Genomic DNA, 16,038 nt, shown 5'->3' on the forward strand with positions numbered 1-16,038 from the left:
ACGTCCAAAATCGGCTTTCGATTATACCGATTTATTCGTTTTTGTGAGATAAACGTCTGTCTCCCGATTTGGGTCGAAATCTAGGCGTTTTTCTCTTTCGATTATAAGGTGGATAGTGGCCTAGGTTACAAGCAGTATATATAGCATCAGTTGCAAACTCTTCTCCTACCTCTTCTTTATCGCTCTACGTCCTTACCTATCCCTATCCTTTCCCTCATACCTCTTTTATCCCATTTATCTCTTGTTCATTTGTCCTACCACATACCTCCTTTGTTGATTCTGATACTACAGATTGTATTCTCTTGTTAATATGTAAGCTGCATTGAGCCTGCGATGAGTGGGAAAGCGCGGGATACAAATGTAATAAGTAAATAAATAGAGTATCAGTTTACAGCATCAATAAAACAACAGCAGTCAGTAAGAAACAGGAGGAGGGATAGTTATGGAGAAATAAGGCAGGACATGTTGCTGGACATGTAAACGGAACCAGGGCCACCAACACCAACACCTGGGAGACAGGAAGCCAATCAGTCAAGAAAGGCCTGAACGAAATAGTAGGCTTTCAGTGTGACTTAAACTTCTTACTAGAGATCTCCAAGCATATATCCAGGGGCAAAACTATTCCAAGGGGAGAGGGCTAGTACAATAAAATGGGAGCACTTATTGCAACCTCACTGAACCTGTGAATTTGATGCAATCATCTGGGCCCTGGGCAGCACACAGGATCAGGAGAAGACAGACCCAGAAGCTTGGAGGCCAGGCCTGGAGAATTTTGCTCCCCCTCTCAGCGACCCTGTGCACTTAGCTTTCTCCCATCCCAATCCCATGGCACACACAGCTTTCTCTGCCTCCCTCCCATCCCCTTGGTGCGTTCTCAGTTTTCTCTGCCCCCTCTCCCCCCATAATCTCCACAGCACACTGTCATCTTGCTTTACCTGCCTCCCCATCACCATGGCACATTCACCTTGCTCTGTGTCATCCCCCCCCCCTCATTCCCATGGCACACTTTCACCTTGCAATGCCCCCACCTCAATCCCTGTGGCACACACACCTTGCTCTGCCCCTGTCATCCCCATGGCATACACTCAGCCGACATCAGGTCTTTCCTCAGTCCTCTCTCCCCTTCCCTTGCAGAGATCGTGCAGCAAGAGGAGGGGGCCTGTGAGGTTCATATAAACAGTCAGTTTAGGCCAGCAGAGGAGCATTAAAAACAATATATACACAAATAGGATAAAACAGTGTGTTGCAAAGTTCACTGCTGACCCTTGTGCTACTGCTGACCAGTGCCTGTGCTATATCTTGTCTAGCAGTGAGGTCCTGCAAAAAGGAAGGAGTCCTTGATTAGCAGAAACAAGGGGCAGACAAGATCTCAGGTCATCTCCTTAGCAGAAGGGGAAGGGTAGGTTCAGATGTCTCTGTGTATCTGTAGACAGTGGCAAATAGGGACTCCAGCTGGCTCATGTCTCTCAGAGTTCAGCTGCCTGATGCTGTGGGGGCAGAATGGAGATCATAAGAGTCAGTTTCCCAGGTGTTTGGGATTCCTGGCTGATGATAAGCCACTTCTCTTTTAGCAACATTAAAGCATCATTGAGGGTTGAAAATGGCATCTAAATCACCTTTTTTTTTTTTTTAGATATCATTCTCCTTAGAACGTTTTTATGTGTGAGCCATTAAAAAAAAAAAGAAAAAAGTTCATCCCCGGAACGTGCATTTTGGGATTTTCAAACCTGCACAGCCCACACTGGCAACGGCATCCAAAAAGAAGGCGCCTATCAGGAAGCTCAATTTCAGCGATGCTGAGATAGAGCTCCTAGGGAAGGAGATAGTAGCACACCATGCCAATCTGTTTGCTCTAAGGGGCAAATTATCTGTGCTTACACCAAGCAGAAAAAATGGGTGACAATATGCCAGGCTTAAAGTGGTCCACCATGCAAATAGAGATACAGAGGACACCAAAAGAAAATGGAGGCAGCTGAAGAGGTTTGTCAGGTGGAAGGCTGGAGTCAACCTGCTGGATGCAGACCCCATGAACCTCACCCCTGTGGAATGCATGGGGTACAGCCTCTTCCCAAGGAGACCATCCATGGCCTAAGAATCCAAGCTAGGGAATTAGGTAAAGTTTGGGGAATAAAATTGTGCTGGCTGCTTTCTCTATTTCACCCTCTTTCCAGCAAGCTTGGATAGTATGGGGGGGTGGGGCTGATAGGAAACCCATCTGCACTAGAGGTTCTCAGAGGGTGGAGAGATGGGAGAAGAAGGCAGAAATGCTGGTGATCAGGGGCCATGTCCTACCAAATCAGCATGAACTAGTGGTTAGTGGCTAGGTCTAGGAGCATACAGGTTACTAGTTTGAGCAGCTGGAAGAAGGACCTGTAGCCAGCAGAGCACTCTCATTCGCAGCTGCAGGGCGGAGGGGGTGGCGGTGGCTGCAGGGGATGGTGGCGGTGGTGGTGGGTGGCAGCGGTGGTGGCAGGGCCGGTCTCAGGCAGGGGCGAGAGGAGCAGTTGCACAGGGCCCTGTGTCTCCAGGGGCCCCCTGGCGCTCCCTCCTGCTCCCCACCACTGCCATGATCTGACTCCTTGCCTCCCTTCCCCCGAGCCACAGGGTGCCCTCCTGGCACATACCCAAGTCTGCCCTGGTGGTGCAGTGGAGTCTTCAGGGCAGGAAAGATCCCCAGTCTTTCCTGCCCGCTGTCGGCGCTGATGCCTTGTGGCCGCATCGCTCTTTAGAAATGGCTGCCGAGACTGTTGGCTCAGGCAGCCATGTGAATATTCAATTACTGTTTCAATTTCTTGAGGGCGGGAGAAAGGTAGAGAAGGAGGCCTGAAGGGAGGCGATCTGCTGCTGCCTGCAGCGCTTTCACACGGACTTGAGAGGCGCTGTGATTTCAATGCAGGGGGCCCGGCCCGGTGGCAGATGGTTAACAACGGAGGGCGGGTGGGACTACGGCGCCAGGCCCCCCTTGGAGGCCCAGGCCTGGGGAACTTTGTCCCCCTTGCCCCCCCCCTCTTGGCGGCCCTGGACTGTACATCTGGTCTGCTAGCTTTTGTTCCACATCCCACAGAGCAGGAAAAATGTCAGACAGCCACACAGCCAGGCAGGTAAAGGAGAAAGGACAGCATCCACCAGGCAAGTGTCCCACATCACAGGTGCAACCCACTAAGTCCAGTAACACCATTGTGCACTTTTCCACCTACTGCATCTAGTGAGACCCAGCACCAGCCCCCAGCACTCACTTTCCTAGCACCAGTCTCACACAAACACACAGCACAGTCTCTCCTAGCAACAGCACACAGTCCTCAGACAAACATATTGTATATTGTGTATCTGGATTTTCAGAAGGCGTTTGACAAAGTACCTCATGAAAGACTCCAGAGGAAATTGGAGAGTCGTGGGATAGGAGGTAATGTTCTATTGTGGATTAAAAACTGGTTAAAAGATAGAAAACAGAGATTAGGGTTAAATGGTCAGTATTCTCAATGGAGAAGGGTAGTTAGTGGGGTTCCCCAGGGGTCTGTGCTGGGACCGCTGCTTTTTAACATATTTATAAATGACCTAGAGATGGGAGTAACTAGTGAGGTAATTACATTTGCCGATGACACAAACTTATTCAAAGTCATTAAATCGCGGGAGGATTGTGAAAAATTACAAGAGGACCTTGAGAGACTGGAAGACTGGGCGTCTAAATGGCAGATGACGTTTAATGTGAGCAAGTGTAAAGTGATGCATGTGGGAAAGAGGAACCCGAATTATAGCTACGTCATGCAAGGTTCCACTTTAGGAGCCACAGACCAAGAAAGGGATCTAGGTGTCGTCGCTGATGATACGTTGAAATCTTCTGCTCAGTGTGCTGCTGCGGCTAAGAAAGCAAATAGAATGTTAGGTATTATTAGGAAAGGAATGGAAAACAAAAATGCGGATGTTATAATGCCTTTGTATCGCTGCCTGGTGCAACCACACCTTGAATATTGTGTTCAATTCTGGTCGCCGCATCTCAAAAAATCTATAGTGGAATTAGACAAGGTGCAGAGAAGGCGACAAAAATGATAAAAGGGATGGGACGACTTCCCTATGAGAAAGGCTAAAGCGGCTAGGGCTCTTCAGCTTGGAGAAAAGGCGGCTGAGGGGAGATATGATAGAGGTCTATAAAATAATGAGAGGAGTTGAACGGGTAGATGTGAAGCGTCTGTTTACGCTTTCCGAAAATACTAGGACTAGGGGGCATGCGATGAAGCTACAATGTAGTAAATTTAAAATGAATCAGAGAAAATGTTTCTTCACTCAACGTGTAATTAAAATCTGGAATTCGTTGCCAGAGAATGTGGTAAAGGTGGTTAGCTTAGCGGAGTTCTAAAAGGTTTGGATGGCTTCCTAAAGGAAAAGTCCATAGACCATTATTAAATGGACTTGGGAAAAATCCACTATCTGTGGAATAAATAGTATAAAATGTCTTGTACTTTTTTGGGATCTTGCTAGGTATTTGTGACCTGGATTGGCCACTGTTGGAAACAGGATGCTGGGCTTGATGGACCTTTGGTCTTTCCCAGTATGGCAATACTTATGTACTTATGTATGCACTTATAAACAGCAGCAGCACAAAGCACAATGACAAACTGGGAGTGGTCAAACAGGACAATGAGAGGACAGAAGACAATCAGGTAGGAGGTCTGAATGGGAGGTGTGGGAAGGGGACTTAAGGAGGTGAGACACAGAGGCAAAAAAATGTGAGGGTCCAAAGGTTCAGATAGAGGCAAAGAAACAAAGGTTACAGACCAGACCACTCTTTTTCACAAACCAACAATTCCACCTCTCTACTCGCCAACTCAGCAAAATCACATATTGGGTCCAAAGACGAGTTTAGTCTGGAGATAGTTGCTTTGAAGCAGGTCTAATACACAACATTTTTCTTTCCAGCACAAGGAAATTAGTTGTTATCCGATATCAGAAAAAAACTGTCCATCACATAACAACGCCCGTCTCACACCCTTGTTACGCCCCCAAAATTCTCAAAATGTTTTTTTTTAGCAAATATCGATTTAAACTTCTTTTTTAAAATATGGTTTAAACGTTTTCCTGTGAGAAACACATTCATCTGCCCCCTTGTGCCACTTTTTGCACATTCTTTTGTTTTGAAATGAACACATAAATGTTCTTGCATCAATTCTTAAGATACTCATATGAATTTTGTCATCAGATGAATAATTGTTAGAACAACAATAGACAATAATTCCAACTTTGTGAAAGCTTTCTCTGTGATGGTAGGTGGGGGGGGGGGGGGGGGGGGGGGGGATGAGAGTGGGCAACTTTCTGTGGTTACAATCTAAGCAGTTTACATATTATATACAGGTACTTATTTTGTACTGGGGCAGTGGAGGGTTAAGTGGACTTGCCCAGGATTACAAGGAACTGCATTGGGAACTGAATCCAGTTCCCCAGACTGCTGAACTAAATACTCCACTATAATTGGACAATATGCCAATGATAACGAAAATAAAGATGAAGATAAAAGTGATGAATTAGACAGCACTGCTTCTAATGCAGATGGCAATGATAATGATGATGATAAAGTATTCTTTGCTATAAGAAATCAATTGTTCCATGATCAGTATTTGCAGACCGAGTCACAAGGCATCAGTAGTATTGTAGCCCAGTCTGATTTGAAGGAACTTTAACTCAGACTGAACATTCCACTTCCTGCTGCACTGTTGAATGCTTTTTTAGCTGTGCTGGTTTAATAATTACTCAAAAGCTCACCCACACGAGTGACAGTCATTTTCAAAATTTAGTTGTACTAAAAGCAAAGTGGATTGAATTTTAGAGCAATAAAGCTGTTGGGATAAAAACATTGGTAGTTGCATTAATTGTATGTGTAAGTATTATATTAGGTAATAGCTTTTTTACTTAAGTAATTTTTATGTGATCTTCACTATACTTTTTCATTTAGTTAAGTATTAAAACATGCATTTATTTTTACTTTAGTACTTTGACCTAGTACTTTGAATAGCACTGCTTAAGGCCCTACAGTTCAGCGTCTCCCTTTCCTTTCTCTGTCTCCTCCATGTGACCATATTCCCCGCTCTCTCTCTCCCCCTACCCCAGTTGGTCAGCATCCCATGTTCCCTTCCTGACCCCAACCCTATGTCCAGCATCTCCCCTCTTCCCTCCCCGTTTCTGGGACACTACTGACACCGGCCCCTTCCTCATCCTAAGTCAGCCCAGCCATCAGCTTAAAGAAGATAGAGTGCTGAGCAGGCCCTCTAAGTACAGGCCCATGCTGAAGCATTGCCATGTTATGCCTCCCTCTGGCAGGAAGCCTGCTTCAGAGGGGGGCGGGACAAGGCAGTGCTTCAGTGTGGGCCTATATCTACAGGGCATGCTCAGCACTCTATCTTCTTTAAGTTTCAGGCCATTGGGGGAGAAGGTAGCTGGGGGGGGGGGGGGGTAGTGACAGACCAGCAGGGGGATGATTCTCATGTGCGCTGGAGCCACGCTATGCCCCCCCCCAAATTCTGCTTAGTGGCAAGGCCAGCCCAGTACACACACATACAAACCAGTGTTGCCAGGTGGGCGGTTTTCCCGCCCAATTGGGCGGTTTTCCGTGACCCGCCGTGGGAAAATTTTGCCCGCGGCGGGTCGCGGTTTTTTGGGCTTCTTTTTTTTCTTTTCCGCGGTTTTTCGGGCGGTTTTTTTGGCCGCGGGGGGCGGGGTTGGTGACGTTTTGGGCGGGGTTAGTGACGTGGGAGGCGGGGCCGTGACGGGGGAGGCGGGGCCGGTGACGGCGGGGGGTGATGACGCGGGGGGGGGGGTGTCAGGGGCGGGGTTTGAGTTTGGGCGGGTTTGGGCGGTTTTTACGCTGGATTGGGTGGGAAAAAATTTTTCCACCTGGCAACACTGATACAAACACATACATACAGAAAGACACACACACACACACCTCCTGTCTCCCCCCTCTATTGTTTATGCTCCTGGTGATGCTGAAAGTAACCACGTATGCCAAATTGATTCTGAAGTGTTGTTAGATTATGTCTTTCTAAAACAACTTCTTGTTGTGCCATGAGACTGAGGGGTGGATACTACCCTAGAATGCAGGTCAGTCATGAGCACGTCTGAGCAATATTAATGAACCAGTTAATTCTTCAAATAATTGGCTAATTGTTATAGCTCATTGCTCATCTCTTTGTTTCTGAGCCCTAGATGGGAAGACTTTGCCTCATGGGCACACAACCAAAGAACAGCAGCAAAGAGTTCAGCAGATTCCATCTCCAAATTGAAAGACAGTTCTAACAACTAGCGGTCAAATCTTTTGTTCAAAGGCACAAGCAGGGAAAAAAAATAGTTCTGTTCCATAAAAAAAAAAAAAAGAAGCACAAAGAGGAACTCTGTAGAAAGAGTGTGGGGTGATGGGAATTCTGACAAAAAAAAATGAGGAAAAAAAAAAACAGATTTGAAACAAAGTTGTTTGATTTTTAGAATCTGTCATCCCAAACTGCCATTTTCCAAATAGGGATGAGCCAGACCAGTCTGGTAACCAAGACAAAATGAACGAGATTTGTATTTTAATGAAAACATGACCAGGGTCCTTTCATACAACAGGGCCTCCTCCTTTTCAGCCCTCATTCATTAGCATTTCTTGCTGATGAGTTCTGGTGACAGCTGCTGCCACTGGCATGGCCTGGCAATAGATTTCCGTCCGTGGCGGACCTTTAGCAGCAGGAGTGACTTTTAATAATAAAGGTTTTAAATGACCACATTTTAATGCTCCACTGATTCATTTTTGGAGTTACTAATCTCTCTGTGTTGTTTGGGGCTGCTGGCCTTAAGAAGAACAGAAAAGTGGTAAATGCATGTTGGACAGATGGACACCAGCGATTAGCAGCGCTGACCACCAGGTGATGGCTGCAGGAAACTGGTGCCCTCCGTTGTGACACACTAGCTCGGCTTTGCAATGAGCTGGCAAGGGTTGGCATTTCTGTGACTTTGTTTTCATCGCTTCAGATTCCATGACAGATGGGAAGATCTATAGCCAACTCCCTTACCACAGAATTGCAGACAGTGCAGGGAAAGTGCATGGTTTATAAGGGAGTCAGTGGGCTGCCCCCTGTTCTTTCCTCCCCCTTGGGGTACATGCACGATAAATGGCAGCCTTAGCTTCTTCCCTGTCACTAGGGAAAGAACTAGGCAGAGGTGGAGACAAAAATACACTAGGGCATCATTTGTTCTTCAAGATGAATCTGAATCAGGCACAGTAGCCTACAGTGAAGTCCTGGTACCATAGATAGGCTCTCTGAATGATCGAGGTCTGCAGTTCACAGAAGGGGTCTTTTACAAAGGCATGCAAAGGTTTTTAGGGTGCTAAGTTTTAGCATGTTCTAAAAGTTAGAGACACCCATGGATGTCTCCAGCGTTTAGCACATGCTAAAAATGCTAGCACGACTTAGTAAAAGGACCTCAAAGCTTGCAATCACAAAATCACAGGATCCATTTCAAAGTCCTTATTTTGGAGGAATTATTATTATTAGTGTACTTCAGCATGTTTAAAATCCTTTTCAGACTACAGTCTCTCATCTGTTCTCTCTTCTTTTACTTCTCAGTTGAGCATCCCCCACTAAGGTTTTGCATCAAAACTTTCCTAAAAGTTTCCAAGGATTCTCTTAGGGCACCCAGGAAAAGCAGAAGTAAGGCATAGGCAAACTAGGCCCATGCCTAGGGCCCAGGTGTTTAGGAGCAACCATCTCAGATAAGCTGATTCAAGACAGATTATTTATTTATTTTCTTATTTATTTATTAACTTATTTATTTATTGGGATTTATTAACTGCTTTCCTATTGTCTGTAGAAGTTTTAAGGTGAATAATGTTTGTGGGGAAAGGAGAGGTTTATTTTGGTTATTCTGTTCAAATATGTCTTTTCGACTTGCAGATGTTTATACTCTGGTTGATATTCAAAAGAATTTAATCAGACAGAAACGGCCGCTGACCAGTTCAATTGCTTGTTTGAGGTTATCTGCTAATTTTCAGTGGTGTTTAACTGGTTAGTGCTGTTGAAAATGAGTGATTAGTGCCTAAATGAAAAACGGCTACTTGGGAGGCATTCCAGAGGCAGAGTCAGCACTTTGTCGGTCAGGTACAGTTTAACATAAAACTTACAATTTTGTTAACAGCATAACAATAGTAAAATGACCAAACATAAATACAATAAATGAGGTAAATTTGAAAACAGCAAATTAAAAACCTATTAATAGGACTACAATGAAACAGTATCAAAATATACACATTTAACAGCACTGAAATTCAAATAACAGAGATATGATACAATGTTGGCATAATACTTATAATATACATAATAAGCATGCATTAGAACATTCAAATAACATAGATATGATGCTAATGCTTTTCTACAATACAGCTTAACATGTAGCCAAGGGGCCAAGTGCTGATATATAGATGTGGCTCTCTACAGTTCTACTAGTATTTTAGAAAAGGAGCTGGTAACATAGAGGAGCGACTGCAAGGGTCAAAAATTTACATCAGGCGTGGATGCTGTTCAAAAACACCATCCTGGAAGCCCAGGCCAAATCTATTCCGTGTATTAAAAAAGGAGGACGGAAGACCAAATGACAGCTGGCGTGGTTAAAAAGTGAGGTGAAGGAAGCTATTACAGCTAAAAGAAAATCCTTCAGAAAATGGAAGAAGTAATCAACTGAAAATAATAAGAAACAGCATAAGGAATGTCAAGTCAAATGCAAAGCGCTGATAAGGAAGGCTAAGAGGGACAATTGTGTTGGAGGCAAAAACACACAGTAAAAAGTTTTTAGGTATATTAAAAGCAGGAAGCCGGCAAAAGAATCGGTTGGACCGCTAGATGACCGAGGAGTAAAAGGGGCGATCAGGGAAGACAAAGCTGTAGCGGAGAGATTAAATGAATTCTTTGCTTCGGTCTTCACCAAGGAACATTTGGGGGTATACCGGTGCCAGAAATGGTATTCGAAGCTGACGAGTCAGAGAAACTTAATGAATTCTCTGTAAACCTGGTGGATGTAACAGGGCAGTTCTACAAACTGAAGAGTAGCAAATCTCCTGGACCAGATGGTATTCATCCCAGAGTACTGATAGAACTGAAAAATGAGCTTTCGGAGCTATTGTTAGTAATATGTAATTTATCCTTAAAATCGAGTGTGGTACCGGAAGATTGGAGGGTGGCCAATATAACGCCATTTTTTTGAAAAAGGTTCTAGAGGAGATCCGGGAAATTATAGACCAGTGAGTCTGACGTCAGTGCCAGGCAAAATGGTAGAGACTATTATTAAGAACAAAATTACAGAGCATATTCAAAAGCATGGATTAATGAGACAAAGAGGGGCATAATCGAAAGGGGCGCCCATGTTTTCCTGAGGACGTCCTCGCAGGACATCCTGGCGAAGGGGCGGGGAAACCCGTATTATCGAAACAAAATGGGTGTCCATCTTTCGTTTCAATAATACGGTTGGGGACGTCCAACTCGCAAAATTTAGGTCGACCTTAGAGATGGTTGTCCTTAGAGATGGTCGTCCCCGATTTTCGGCCATAATGGAAACCGAAGATGCTCATCTCAGCAACGACCAAATCCAAGCCATTTGGTCATGGGAGGAGCCAGCATTGTAGTGCACTGGTCCCTCTGACATGCCAGGACACCAACCGGGCACCCTAGGGGACACTGCAGTGGACTTCAGAAATTGCTCCCAGGTGCATAGCTCCCTTACCTTGTGTGCTGAGCCCCCCAAAACCCTCCCAAAACCTAGTGGGTACAGTGGGTTTCAGCTGGGTTTTGAAGGGCTCACATTTACCACCACAAGTGTAACAGGTAGAGGGGGGGATGGGCCTGGGTCCGCCTGCCTGAAGTGCACTGCAGTACCCACTAAAACTGCTCCAGGGACCTGCGTACTGCTGTGATGGAGCTGGGTATGACATTTGAGGCTGGCATAGAGGCTGGCAAAAAATATTTAAATAGTTTTTTTTAGGGTGGAAGGGGGTTGGTGACCACTGGGGGAGTAAGGGGAGGTCATCCTCGATTCCCTTTGGTGGTCATCTGGTCAGTTCAGGCACCTTTTTGAGGCTTGGTCATAAAAAAAATGGGCCAAGTAAAGTGGCCCAAGTGCTCATCAGGGACGCCCTTCTTTTTTCCATTATCGGTCGAGGACACCCATGTGTTAGGTTCGCCCCAGTCCCGCCTTCTCTAAGTTTCCAACATGCCCCTGTGAACTTTGGTCATCCCCGCGACAAAAAGCAGTTGAGGACGCCCAAAATTGGCTTTCAATTATGCAGATTTGGGTAACCCTGGGAGAAGGACGCCCATCTTCCGATTTGTGTCGAAAGATGGGTGCCCTTCTCTTTCAAAAATAAGCCTGAAAATCAACATGGATTTAGTGAAGGGAAATCTTGCCTCACCACAATCTACTACATTTCTTTGAAGGGGTGAACAAACATGTGGATAAAGGTGAGCCAGTTAATATTGTGTATCTGGATTTTCAGAAGGTGTTTGACAAAGTACCTCATGAAAGACTCCAGAGGAAATTGGAGAGTCATGGGAATAGGAGGTGGTATTCTATTGTGGATTAAAAACTGGTTAAAAGATAGAAAACAGAGAGTAGGGTTAAATGGTCAGTATTCTCAATGGAGAAGGGTAGTTAGTGGGGTTCCCCAGGGGTCTGTGCTGGGACCGCTACTTTTTAACATATTTATAAATGACCTAGAGATGGGAGTAACTAGTGAGGTAATTAAATTTGCTGATGACACAAACTTATTCAAAGTCATTAAATCACGGAAAGGAATGGAAAACAAAAATGAGGACGTTATAATGCCTTTGTATCGCTCCATGGTGCGCCCGCACCTCGAATATTGTGTTCAATTTTGGTCGCCACATGTAAAAAAAGATATAGTGGAATTAGAAAAGGTGCAGAGAAGGGCGACGAAAATCATAAAGAGGATGGGACGACTTCCCTATGAGGAAAGGCTAAAGCAGCTAGGGCTCTTCAGCTTGGAGAAAAGGCGGCTGAGAGGAGATATGATAGAGGTCTATAAAATAATGAGTGGAGTTGAATGGGTAGATGTGAAGCGTCTGTTTACGCTTTCCAAAAATGCTGGGACTAGGGGGCATGCGATGAAGCTACAATGTAGTAAATTTAAAACAAATCGGAGAAAAACCTTCTTCACTCAACGTGTAATTAAACTCTGGAATTCGTTGCCAGAGAATGTGGTAAAGGTGGTTAGCTTAGCAGAGTTTTAAAAAGGTTTGGACAGCTTCCTAAAGGAAAAGTCCATAGACCATTATTAAATGGACTTGGGGAAAATCCACTATTTCTGGGATAAGCAGTATAAAATGTTTTGTACTTTTTTGGGATCTTGCCAGGTATTTGTGACCTGGCTGGATTGGCCACTGTTGGAAACAGATGCTGGGCTTGATGGACCTTTGGTCTTTCCCAGTATGGCAATACTTATGTACTCATGTACTTATGTACTAATAATATACATAATAAGCATGCATTAGAACATTCAAATAACATGGACATGATGCTAATGCTTTTCTACAATACAGCTTAACATGTAGCCAAGGGGCCAAGTGCTGATATATAGATGTGGCTCTCTACAGTTCTACTGCTGATGGGCCACCCCCTCCGAAATGCATACATCCAAAATCATAACCCTCTTGACAGGACAGTCCCCAAAATACTTATCCACCCAAGATGATAACACTCCTGATGGGGCAGCCCCTCAAAATATATACTTCTCAGTGATATCCCTCCTTATGAACCTTCTTCCAAAATGCATAGCCCCCCTTTCCGCCAATCATAACCCTCCCACTCAAGCAGCAACCCCTGAACAATAGGCATCCCTGTGGCCCAGTCCTCCTTCCTGACTTCCCTGGGACTTACTTGGGGGGTATCCTCAGTGATCCAATGTGGCAAGACAGATGTCATCCCCCTCCGCTCCCATTCTGGCTGAACTTGCTTCAGAATTGTACCAATGACTCCTACTAGTAATCTTGCTGTACTAACACTAGGGGGTCATCAGTGCCATTTTGAAGACTGGGCTCACCTGGTATGGGAACAATGGAGGATCACTTGTCTCACCACTCTGAACCACCACGAATATCCCCAGGTAAATCCTAGGGTGTTAAGGGAGAGGGAAAGGGCCAAGCTATAGGGCTGTCTACTATTGAGGAGTTGCTGCCCAGGTGAAGAGAGGTGGCATATTAGGAGGGTTACAATTGGGTGGGGGTATGCATTTTGGGAGGGTCACCCATATGCTGGGGGGGATATGCATTTTAGGGTGGGATGGCCCAACAGGAGTGTTATGATTGGAGGGTACACACAGGGTGCCCCGTCAGGAGAGTTATGATGGGTTGTATGCTTTTTGGGGGTTAGGATTTATCATCAGGCTTGGGGTGGAACAGAAGGAGGGGGATCAGGAGAAGGGACTTTTCATCAGAGATTGAGAGGTGAGAATAAGATCTGTAAGGTAGGTTTGAGATCAGAGGGAGCTCAGGCAAGAGGGAAAAGGGGTTTGCCACCACAGGTGTGTTTGTGGTTTCCAGGTTGTACCCGGGCTTTGTTAAATTCCAGGTCAGCTAGACTGGGTGGATCTGCGCTATCGGGCCAGGCATATATCTCCATGGCTATGTGGTAAATGCAGGGTAGATATAAGGGAAACCCCCTACACAGGATTTCCACTTATGCTCCTTACCCTTTGCAGTTAAGGTTTGGTAAATGCTAAGCCTTAAAGAGCTTCTTAGACATCTCAAGGAGCAGGTATAAATCTCAATACCCATATGTACTTAAACTGGAATGAGGAATAGATGTCTATATTTTGGGCCCACTTGTTCTGCCCAAAACACACCCAGACCATGCCTCCTTGCCATATGGAGATTCTTCAGTTTTAGACATTCATATCCTGGCTGTAAAAAAGCAAGTAGAGTTAATGCTGGTGGGGCGGGGAGGAGGGGGTTACCAATAAAAAAAGAGGAGGAGAGGGGAGGCACCAATGCAGACAGTAGGTGTGGGGCACTAGAGCAAAATGTTGACTCAGGGTGTCACAACCCCTTGGTCCAGCACTAAGTGCATTACTCCCTTTTTGAAAGCCTATGTACTACAATATCTTTTGGGGGGCCCAAAATAGGTTTCATAAGTATGCCACTTTGGGAGGTAAGCTAAAAACCAGGACTGACCAAAAAGAGTCCTTGGAACTGAGTAAGTTGTCAGCTCTACAGGTTTCCGCTCACTTGATAGCATTGATGTTATGATTTTAGCCCAGTAGTTCCCAAACCTGGCCCTTGAGGCATCCCAGCCAGTCAGGTTTTCAGGATATCCACAATAAATATTCATGAGAGAGATTTGTATGCAATGGAGGCCAAGTGGCATAGCTATGGGAGGCATGCCTCACCCCAAATTGGATCCGGGGCCTCTGGTTTGGCTGGCATGGATCCCCAACCCCTGCCTACTAAAGCCTGTCTCCAGCACTGTTCTCTGCACATTACCTGCCCTGCTTCCTCTCACTTCGCATTTATGCTCGGTTTTAGTGAAACTGAGCATGAGTGACACTTTGCGCATTCTCAGTTTCACTAAAACCGAGCATGCATGCGATGTGAGAGGAAGCAGGAGAAAGGCTTCAGCTGGCGGGGGTTGGGGACCCCTGCCAGCCAAGGTATGTGGGGTTGCGGCAGGGAGGTGGGCCAAACTGTGTGTCCCCATTTTCGAGCTCCGGACCCCCCCAAACATTGAGGTCTGGCTACACCCCTGGTGCAGGCAGTGCAGGCAAATCTCTCATGAATGTTCATTGTAGATATCCTGAAAACCTGACTGGCTGGGGTGACTCCAGGACCAGGTTTGGGAACCACTGTTTTAGCTTATTCAAGACAGACTGATACCTCAGGAAAATCAGCTCTTGACTTGTGTTTGAGAGCCACACCATGGAGAACCCTTGAGTAAAGGTGTGTGTTATTTCATTTCTGTAGATGGGAAACCAGAACACATGCTGAAGGCTGCCTTGCCTCTCTTTGCTAGATTCTTTGTCAGCAATGGTCTGAGGAGCAAACACGGAACCTTTGAAATCACTCTGGAGAGCACCAATGAAGACTTACCGGACGTTTCCAGGAACAGGGGGCTGCGGTTGGTACAAGGTGCCATGGCATTCATCTCTCCTGATGTTCTTCAGCTTTCTGACTCAGACACGCCACCTCAGAACCTCACCTTCCTCCTAGTCCAGGTCCCACAGCATGGCCAGCTGTACAGGAGAGGATCCATGCTCCTTCAGCATAGCTTCACCCAGCAAGATGTGGACAGCATGGATATGGCCTACAAACATGAAGGCGGAGATGCCCAGATTGACAGGTTCACCTTTACTGCTTCGGACAGCAGTAACCAAGGCTTCACTGTGGATGGAAAGGAGCAGGTGGAGCCAGTGGTGTTCACCATTCAGGCAAGTTTGCTTTTCTGTTGAACAACCTCAGAATGTTCCAGGGTAACTAATAAAAGCCCTGGGTTCTGCAGCTCAGACTTTTGATCTGATTTGCAATAAGAAAGAAAGAAAAGAAAACAAACAGGGCTTCTTTTGAGCAATGGCGCTTTATTTAATAGCTGAAAGATTGCTCTGAAAAATGCGAATCAAGGATCTGAACTTCCCTGTGTATGTCTCTGAGTTCTGTTTTTTAAATATTTTGTTCCCTCGGTGTTGCAATTTTTTGTACTGTTAAATGGGCTACTTGTTTATTTATTGGGATTTATGAACTGCCTTTATGAAGAGGTTCACCCAAGGTAGTGTACAACAGATATAGCCTGGCATAATTGACTTTGTTAACAGCGTAATGATAGAAAAATGACCAAATGTAAGCATAAAGTAGGCAATTCCATAATAGGATGCCAACATTTAGGTACCATATTTGAGCCTGTTCTACGAGAACGCTTATTCGCTTAAGTGTTTTTATAGAATGCTAGTGTAGGCCAGCATTGGTGAGCTTAAATGTAGGCACAGACATTTACACCACATCTATGACTGGTGTAAATAGGCAC

At 45.4% G+C, this 16,038-nt stretch overlaps 1 protein-coding gene across 1 annotated transcript in view; it reads left to right on the forward strand.

The window, feature by feature from the left end:
- The window catches only part of FREM1 (FRAS1 related extracellular matrix 1), a 307,907-nt gene that overhangs the window by 162,995 nt on the left and 128,874 nt on the right, over positions 1-16,038 (forward strand). Inside the window, 1 exon segment of the mRNA XM_030194282.1 lies at positions 15,034-15,448. Within this exon segment, the coding sequence (XP_030050142.1) occupies positions 15,034-15,448 (415 nt within the window).

This window comes from Microcaecilia unicolor, chromosome 2 (assembly GCF_901765095.1).
Source record: "Microcaecilia unicolor chromosome 2, aMicUni1.1, whole genome shotgun sequence".
NCBI classification, from domain to species: domain Eukaryota; kingdom Metazoa; phylum Chordata; class Amphibia; order Gymnophiona; family Siphonopidae; genus Microcaecilia; species Microcaecilia unicolor.